Below are 9,729 nucleotides of genomic sequence, written 5' to 3'. Positions count from 1 at the left end.
CCCTAGCCCTTTGCTCCACTTTACTGTCCTTCCAAACATTCTATGAATTTTTATTATGTTTACTCCCTCTAGAACATAAGTGCATGAAAAAAGGGATGTTCTCGTTTTTGTTCACTCTTGTGCCTCCAAAACAGCACCTAGCATATGGTAGGCACACCAGGATTTATTAAAATAATGAATAAATGCTCCCATATTTCTCTTGTCCCCTAAACTGAGTTCCTTGTATGTGGAGCCAGCATCTCATTCATGTTTGTAGTCACTGAGTTAAATGCTCAGTAAGTTTGTTGATATAATCAGAGAAAGAAAACTAGAGCCCCACAACATAAACTAAGCCAAGAATTAATGGTGTTCAAAATGCAATCTGCGATGCATATTTTAAAATCTGTCCTTTATTATATTTTTTTACATTGGGCACTTCAGGAAAGAAAATAATTACAATGGTTCAAATGCATGAAGGATTCAAATTCAAAATGCAATTCCTAGATTCAATAAATAGCCTTTATAATTACACCCAATCAATATTAGAAATGCAGGTAGACACTAGGTCAGCTAACATAATAGGTAAAGTAACTATATAAACGATAAATCTCTAGGATGGGGAACATGCATGATCAGTTAAGTCACTTTGCCACCATAAGTTTTTTTTAAAAAACATGATTCACAGTTGCTTCAATCAAATAAACTCTAAGAGTTAAATTAGACCACTGATGCTAACAACTTAAAACTATGATCTCTGTTACCTTAAAAGAAAATTCGATTTAATAGAGATTCAAGAAGAAAATTTCAGGACCCTTGATTAGAAGCTTTCAATGCTCGTTGTACTACTCTGGTGTACACCACGGTTCAAGTAAGGCTAAGCAAGAAGAGTTGTTTCCTTTTCCCACTGAAGACATGATCCAAGAAACAGGTGAACCACACGTCCCATAGAAACTAGCTAGCCATCCACACACTGGCAATGAAGGACTCTGTGTTAGTAGCTAACCACATTTTAAAAGCCTTGGCCAATGTTATAAAAACAAAACGTTTAGAGTAATATTTACGAATATAAGCATGATTTTTTTTTTTTTTTTTTTGGCCTTCTAGAAATAATCATCTTTGAAATGCTAAAAGTGAGTTCCAACTGTGGTTCTTTTCTGGCATGGGAAGCCGCAGGTGCACATGGGACGATCTACTGATTTACTTTCTCAAAGTATTCTTTGGAAGCAGTCGGATGTGGCTTGATCTGAAAATAAAAAAGATTTCACTGGGTAAGTGACTTTATGGTAACAGTCTCAAAAATGAGTTGAAAGCAGTCAATTTTTAACCTAAAGATCTTTAACTTTTCTTTTCTTTTTTTGGGGGGGGGGTAATTAGGTTTACTTACTTATTTTTTCTTTTAGTGGAAGTACTGGGGATTGAACCCAGGACCTCCTGCATGCTAGGCATGTACTCTACCACTGAGCTATACCCTCCCCCTAAAGTTCTTTAACTTTTTAAAGATTGGTCTCTTTTAAAATACACAGATGAAAGTTATGTTAAATGCCAGCTTGGTGTCTGGTACCTGGTCCCACGACACCCCCACCCTCAGCAGCTTCACCCATCTGCACACCATCTGCACCCTTGGTCCAAGAGAGGGCTTCTTCTGTGGATATTCTAGGCCAGCAGCCCTTGAGGCAACGAGGACCTGGGACCCTCTGCTGAGGCCCTGAAGCTTTTGGAAAAGAAACCTACTGTAGGAGAATCCGGTGTCCAGTTGGCTGGGCAGACTTCTCCATGGGTTTCCACAAACTGGAATGCCTTCACCAAGCGGAGGGTCTCTTCCACGCTTCGGCCCACTGGGAGATCATTGACACTCAAATGCTTGACGACTCCATTGGGGTCAATTATGAAGAGACCTCTGCATCAAATTTATCCTCATTAGTATCTCAACATTACCAGAGCTAGAAAGACTCTAACTTCTACCCCTTTCTGTCTTTAATTCTCCCTGATAGAGCATTAAACTCTATCATATGCTTAAAAATGGGGTTTTCCTTGTACAAAAAGATGGGCCTGGACTAGGCCACCATGGAAAACAGGCAGTATGATCACATTTACAAATGTGACCTGAATGTCACACAGTATCTGTAAGTCACTGAACTACAGAGAGCAAGGACTCCTTCTTAGTGATTTAGCAAGCATTCTTTGGGCTGTTGTATCAAATCTTGGCAAGAAACCATAGGCAAATGGGAAGGGACAGAGATGTATTCTATCTATATTCAGTAAATATTTACAAAATAAGCAAATTCTTAGGTAGGGAGGGGAAACCCCCATGGTAAAAATCTTTGCAGAAGGAACATACTGGCCTTAAGTCTACACAAAGGAGAAATCTAAAGGAAAAACCAAGCCAACCACTCTTTTTGTTACCCCGAGGTACAGTTTATACAGGAAAGACAGTACTATTTCATTACTTAAAGTTTTCCAAATAACTGGTTCCCTGGAATTCTTCAAATCATTGATTTAAATATATCTGATGTGTTTCAGTCACTTATAGTTATTATTCTGATGCTCAGATTGTCCAAGGCCAACACCCTTTATCACTTGGCAGCAGTGCAATGAGGTGATCCGTCCTGAGATCTGTGTTCATCTTCTATATGAGTGTTGGTGTGACTATGACATATGCAGATATGCCATAAAACCTCGGTTGTAACAGTCCATCTTACAAGGGTGTGGCATTCCAAGCGTTAATCACTCAGGGGAAAAGGCAACTTAGAGAAAACTCACTATATAAAATGGTAGCGCCCTCTCCCTGGCCCTGGCCCTTGGGAGTCTAGGTTCTGGGGCTAAGGGGTCCTGGTGCATGCTCCTGCTGGATGGAGATGCAGACACAGAGCTGGGATGGAGCAGGGCCCACACACTCCAGAAAGCAAGCCTTGTCTTACAAGCCAGACTTGGCTCCTATCCCTTTGTCAGTCCTAATAGTGAAACTAGGATGGAGGTTAACTGCAAAATTCGCAAGACTCTACAGGGAAGGGGATCCTGGGAGGGAAATGCCACACACTTTTTCTCCTTCCCTTACCAACTCTGTCAAAGCGAAGCTTTAGTTTATTAAAGGAAGACAGTAATCTCCTTGGAGTCAAAAGGACCCAAGCTCCAGGGTGGCCCCCAGAGTAAATTCCAGGGATAATCCAAGCAGGCCAGTGGTCAGCTACAGCAGAGGGCAGGTGAGCAGGTTCAAGCCAGCTTCCAGAAGACCTGTGAGGCCCATCAAAGTGGGGCCCCTGCCTGCTTCTTGGAGGGAAAGTTCCATCCAATCCCTCCTTCACTCAGCAGCCATCAAGATGCCAGTACAAAGGCCAAGTTCTCATCCCTCCCAGGAAGGCAGCAGTCTGGGAAAGAGGTCACAACAGCTACCAAGACCTGTGCTAAAAACCTTGGCTGCCTCACCTTATTTAATCCTCAAAACCAACCTGGGAGGTACATTTTCATTTCAGCTACGGGAAGAATGGGACTCAAAGAGGTTAAGTATCTTGCCCAAAATCATACAGTTAAGTAGCTGAGTTTAAAGGGGGGGGGGGGTATGGAATCAAACTCCAGTCTGATTCCAATGCTTGGACAAGATTCCAGGATACTGATTCCTACCCCTGTTGGTTACCCCTGTCTCCAAACAGTCTGATGGCTTCACTGCCAGGAATGTGCCCCCAGGGAGTGGCTCCAAGATGGTCAAAGAGAGCGGAGCTAAGACGTGTTATCCTTCTTCAGAAACAGACCCAGGGGGCAAATGTCTCAGCCATTTCTGAAAGACTGGCAACCCCTGCAAGAGGCATTCATCGGTGCTTATTAAAAGACAAAGTGAGGATTTGGGGTTTTAAAAATGCTTTACCAAGGTCTCTATAAATCCCCTAAGACAAAGGATTGATGCTAAACATGAAAAACAATTTTAAGTTCATAAGAAACAGAATCTTACCTTAGGGCCAGACCAGCACCTTCCAACAGCACACCGTAGTCTCGGGAAATCTGTTTAGTCAAATCTGACAACAGTGCGATGTTCATGTGGCCCAAACCGCCATTCTAATAAAAACGCAAACAGGGCTGGTGGTTATATGGTGCGATCTCACAACACCCTCGGCCAGGAGGCACAGTGTTTGAGACCCACAGTAATGGCAATAGATAGCAGTAACTGAGCACCAATGGGCTGAGCGCTGCTCTAAGCTTTCTATGGACTCTCTTCCATCTCCAACCATCCTGGAGCAGAGACCATCCTCATCGCCACTTTACAGACGAGCAGACTAAGGCACACAAAAGTTAAGCACCTTGCTCCAGGTCACAGCTAGAAAGGAGCAGAGGCAGGATTTGAACCCAGGTGATACTACACACTTTTCTTTCTCTAATTTTTAAAGTATCCCTTTGGTTGAAGATTAACTTCTGAAGCATAAAAATGAAAATTAAAAAAAAAAATCCAAACTTTAACTAATTTGATATTGATAGTCCAGCAGCATAGCTAGAAATTCTGATTCTTCCCAGCAAGTTTCTAGGCAAGAATACTGATCATGCAGAATAGTGAGATCAGAGAACTTCACCAAACCACGTGCCCTGCAGGGTACAAGGGATCTACAGGGTCCAGATGAGAGGGGAAGCAACAGTCCCCAGCTGTTCCCAAGCCCTGCTGAGTCTGCTCTCTATTACTGTTTGTATCTTGGAAAATACACGTGTCGTGGGGAGTGAATACAAGCAACGTTACAGGAGATATCGATAGAGCTTTAACAGCATGTGCCAGCAGGTTAGGACGTACAAATAGCCCATTTCTGACTAGTCCTGCTTTAACAACTTCTAGGTTGGTCTTTAAGGGGATTTCAGATTTTAAGATCACAAGCGCAGAGGCCGGGTGAATGATGTGTGTACCTTCCTTGGTGTGTTTATCCAGGCGAGATGGCTGAAGTGGGAGTCCACTGACACTGCAATGACTTCACAGTTCACATCATGAAATTCATTGGCTTTGTCACTGAAAGCTATAATTTCTGTAGGACACACAAAGGTGCTAGGGAAAAAGGGCAGAAATTCTCATCAGTATATTTAAAAACAAGGATTTAAAATTTGAACAACAGGTGTCTAAAAACTAGTTCAATTTGCTTAAAAGTGAAAAAAAGTAAAATGGTTAACCATCCTCACTGGACTCCTGATCCCTATGATACTCCAGTAAAATTAAAAAAAAAAACTTTATCACCTTTCTATTTAAGAATCATATCCAAAAATGGGCATGGGGGAGGCATATTCTAAAAATAAAGAAATATTTTTATTTAAATAAGGTAGCTTTATGAGAAAATTCATTTTATTATCCTTACTTTTCTCATCTTCCCCCAGACCAGTGAAAACTTCCTCAAAGACTGGCTTATAGGAACCACTGCACTGGGGTACATACAATAGAGTCATATGAAAACCCTGCCCCATTAAAAGGAACGCCACTCCACCCCTAAATTTACCACTTATAAATTAGCTACAGATGCAAGCTAATCAGTGGTAACGGTTACCCTTCCTACAAGAGTAACTAGAGACAGGCAATGTCAGTGGGGAAGTGGGGATCTTTGCTTGCTCTCAGAATGACATTAAAGCATCATGGAAAATACACTTACAAATCCAAAGGATAGAAGAAAAGCACCAAATATTTCCCCTTAAAGTCATCAAGGCTTAGTTCTTTGAACTCTCCATTGACAACGGCTGTACCCTTAAAATAGGGCGCATGCTGGGTGACAGCAGGGAAATTGTATGAGGAACCTGAAATAAACACACACATATGTTTTACTTGTTAAATCAAGCACCTATGTGATTTTATTTAAACCTCTCACAATAGTTAATTAGTAGCATAAATTAAAGGTTCAACTGTACATCTTAAGTAATTTTTTTCCATAGTACGTAGTTCCATAGATTGTACATCAATACAAAGTGTCATGTAAACTAAAAAGAAGACAAAAGATATGAGGAATGGAATGAACACAGAATTCAGGATGGCATGGGGGAGGGTACAGCTCAGTGGTAGAGCATATGCTTAGCACACATGAGGTCCTGGGTTCAATCCCCAGTACCTCCAGTAAAAAAAAAAAAAAAAAAAAAATTTGAGGATAGCATGAGCCTGGAGGTGGATTCTAAACATGGTTTGGATTTCGCCAAGACCAGGGCAAATGGAACAGAGGAACATGGCTGGTATGGGGAGTAGCCCTTGGCAGAATCTGATTAGAACATAGAGAACAGGTATATGGGGAAGGAAGACAGTAGGAGACAAAGCTGGTGGAACGTCACACTGGGAGGGCCCTTAAGTATCAGGCTGATGAGTCTGTTCTTAAAAGAAGAAACTAATCACTGGAGGTTTTCATGTAGGAGGTGGAAGATGAGTCAGCTATTCTCAGGAAGATTAGCTGGGCAGCAGAGGGTAAGAGGAGCAGGGAGAGGGGAGCCTGACGTTAGGAGGTGATTTGTTATCTAAGTGAGAGGTATGGAGGGAGGGGTGTGGTAGAAGGAACAGCAAGAAGGTGGGGGAGAGTAAATAAGTAAACCGAATTACCTCCCCCCACTGAAAAAAAAAAGGAAGAAAGGAAAGGATGGGAGAACTGTCATAACTGGAGAGGACATGCTTCTGACTGGGAAGGCATGTTAGACATGCTTCTAACAAAGGAGACCAAGTATCAAAATGCCTAGGCTTCAGAAACAGGAGGAGCTGTTGGGGGCAAGGGTTTGGGACAGGTGACAAGGAAAATTTTAAACTTGTGGCATCAAAGTACTACTACAAATTTTTTTAAAGTTCTGGGGTAAACTTTTTAGAATATTTCATACACAAAGGTTTTACAAAAGTGTATAACCCAAACCATTATATTTAATGTATGTTACATTTAATGCTTCTTAAAAGGTGGACAAATCCTGGGGGAATGTAACAGCTCAGTGGCAGAGCACATGTTTAGCATGCACGAGGTCCTAGGTTCAATCCCCAGTACCGCTATTAAAAAAAAAAAAATAAAGATGGGACAAATCTAAAGGAGGCATTTTTCAAATACCATTCATTATCTGAGGCTCACCTTAGCAAAGCCCATATTCTAGAGAATGGAGTGTTAAGTCTCAAGAAATAGCTGCACTTCATTCAGATCAATCAGGTCATGGAGGGCCTAATGATGGGTCTAATGTGGCAAGTGGAGCCAGCCCACAGGTTTGAATGCAGAAACCTTCTAGGAGCGGCACTCTGAGTCCCCAGCTATCTCCCATCCCTTTGCACACAGCAGGCCTGGAAGGCCTCTGAGGGTCCTGGCTCCCTTCCATGTTCCTTGACACAGGTGATTAAAACCTCTGGAACCAACAAGGAAATGTGGCACAAGGGCAGTTTGCCTCCGTGATTCTCAACACCGGCTGCACATTCGGAATCACTTGGTGAGCTTTTAAAAAATATCGATGTTCTGGTCTCACCCCAGAGACTGACTGAATTTGTTTGGAGTGGGACTGGAGCAGTGTTATGTTTGTAAAAGCTCCCTAGGTGAGTTTAATATACAGCCAGGGTTCAGAGCCCCTGTCCAGAGATGATAAATGTTTCCATTATCTGGTTCAAGCCAACACACTACAGCACTTACTGGTGCTAAAGGTGAATTTTGCTTGACTGGAACTGGACCACAATGCACTTGTCAACCACATTCTTCGAGAGGCATAAGGCCTAAGGGCTGCAGAGGCAGAAATGCCCCAAGGAATGGCATTCCTGTGTCGGACAAGCTAAAAAGAAAAACACTTTACATTAGGAAGTATTCCCAGAACGGTGGCTGAAACCCTGCTGAAAGGGCATCAGGCTAGTAGTGGCCTCGGCTGTCCTTGTTCCTGCGAACAAAATACAAAACTTTGAACTCTAAGAGTATGGACTGAGTCTCCACATTCTTAAAGTTCCTTTCTGCTTCCTTATCCTTCAAGACTGTAAGGCAGTGTGGAGGGGAGGGAGGATGGGGAGATGTTGGTCAAAGTGTACAAAGTTGCAGTCCTGTAGGATGAGTAAGTCTAGAGATCTAAGGTACAAGCATACTATATAACCATACTTCATAATACTGTATTGAACACTGCAAATAGGCTGAGATTTTAGGTGAACTCATGGCACACAAGGTAACTATGTGAAAAGATACATTAATTAGCTTGTAGTAATCATTCCATTACGTCTATGTATATCAAATCACGATGTATCCCTCAAACATACATAACTTTTATCTTAAAATACATACAAACAAATGGAGGGGGTACTGCAAGGCAGAAGAGAATTATCAGAATATAAAACATCCTTTTAACAGCAACCAAGGAGACTTGGACAGGCCCTGTGTATTAAGCCCTTTACCAGAAGATCCACTAAACACGTTCTACTATGTCGAAGTTTTCCTTAGAAAAGGCAAGGCCCTTACAGCACCACAGACAAGCAAATAAGTAGAGCAAAGTTCAGTCTCTGGGAAAGTTTGGACAGGGCTCAAGGGAAACGTCCGCTCAACTTCAGCGTCCAGCATGACTCAGGAAGAAGAAAGAGCCTGCGATGACCCCCACAGTGAGAAAGGGGAGGGAGGATAGCTAGAGAGTAACAGGCTTTGCCAGGAGAAAAGAGCAGGGACGGCCTCGGGGGCGGGGGGAGGAGGAAAAAAGTGCCTTTTGCACTTAGGCACTTCCGTTACTTTAGCATTTTGGTTTTCATCCAGCATTTAAGTGGATGCTCACGGCAACCCATGAGGTAGGCATTATTCTATTAAAAAGTTCGGAAAGGCGAAGTCACTTCTCCAAGGTAACAGAGTCGGTTACAGAACCGGGACCAGGGGCCAGGTGCTTAGGTGGAGAGGGGACGGGGACCCACGACTCGGACCGAAGGGGGATGTGGGGAGGGGACCGCGAGGAGTGAGGGGGGGAGGGGGGTCCTGCGCAGGCGCAGGGAGCCTTCCGCAGAGGAGGCCTCTGGTCCGCTACCTGCTGACATCCTCTAAGAAGGGAGAAAGGACCCCAGGATGCAGGGGAGCAAGCTTCTATCTGGGAGGCATACTGTTGGACCACCGCAGGGTCTCCGCGCCTCTGCCCCGCCGGCAGCCACTCACCGAAGCCCGGAGCAACCTTCCCGCCGCGGCCGCCATCTTCAGTGCGCAAGGGAGCCACGGAGCCGACCGAGAAGCAGAGGGGGCGGGGTTTACGGAGAGGGCCGTGTAGGGGCGGGGCTTCGGCGAACGGGGCGGGGCCTGGGCTGGAGCCGGAGCCAGGACAGGGAAGAACTTCCCCCCTCCCCCCCCTTTTTGGGAACCTCCGGGTGTAAAGGTCCCTGTCGTCGGGTCCCTAGGCCCGGATTCGGAAGGGGTAATTCCTCTCAAATTTCTAAGTAGCAGGATGCTTGGGAAAGCGATACTTTGTCTCTATTTGTCACCCCAACTTAAAAAGGACTAATCCATGTGGGAACTAAGTATTTATTTGTATACATGCTGACTTTTTTGTTAACCTGGATGGATTACTTTCTGTAAAAGGATCCCTTTCCTCTTTCAGCCAGAGGTAGAGCCATGTGGCTTCAGGATGAAATGGAATTAATTATTAATGCAATTTTAGTCCATTAATAAGCTAAATGGGTCAGACACATCAAGGTTTTGTTGTCCTGAAAGCCTTTGGGATGATGTGTGGCCTTCCATTTTGACTTCTCTTGCCAAAACTGGGAGAAGTGGGAGAAATTCAGAATTTGTTTTTGGTTGATTAGTAAAGCCAAGAGCTCAGTGGTAAGCATGGTACTTTGAAGCAAGTTCATCA

The 9,729-nt window shown here is 43.7% G+C and overlaps 1 protein-coding gene across 1 annotated transcript; it reads right to left on the bottom strand.

Annotated features, from left to right (window-relative positions):
* Positions 1 to 369: 369 nt before the first annotated feature.
* On the bottom strand, positions 370 to 9,179 carry PRDX3 (peroxiredoxin 3). Its single transcript, XM_010969870.3, has 7 exons — positions 9,039 to 9,179; positions 7,563 to 7,698; positions 5,586 to 5,727; positions 4,858 to 4,993; positions 3,923 to 4,026; positions 1,711 to 1,876; positions 370 to 1,222 (listed from the first exon to the last, which is right to left on the bottom strand). The coding sequence occupies exons 1-7, from the start codon at positions 9,072 to 9,074 to the stop codon at positions 1,169 to 1,171; spliced, it is 774 nt and encodes a 257-aa protein (XP_010968172.1). The 5' UTR covers positions 9,075 to 9,179; the 3' UTR covers positions 370 to 1,168.
* Between the last annotated feature and the right edge of the window lie 550 nt (positions 9,180 to 9,729).

This window comes from Camelus bactrianus, chromosome 11 (genome assembly GCF_048773025.1).
Source record: "Camelus bactrianus isolate YW-2024 breed Bactrian camel chromosome 11, ASM4877302v1, whole genome shotgun sequence".
In the NCBI taxonomy this organism is placed as follows: domain Eukaryota; kingdom Metazoa; phylum Chordata; class Mammalia; order Artiodactyla; family Camelidae; genus Camelus; species Camelus bactrianus.
The sequence above is the reverse complement of the archived record's forward strand: the minus strand, read 5'-3'. Positions and strand labels throughout refer to the sequence as shown.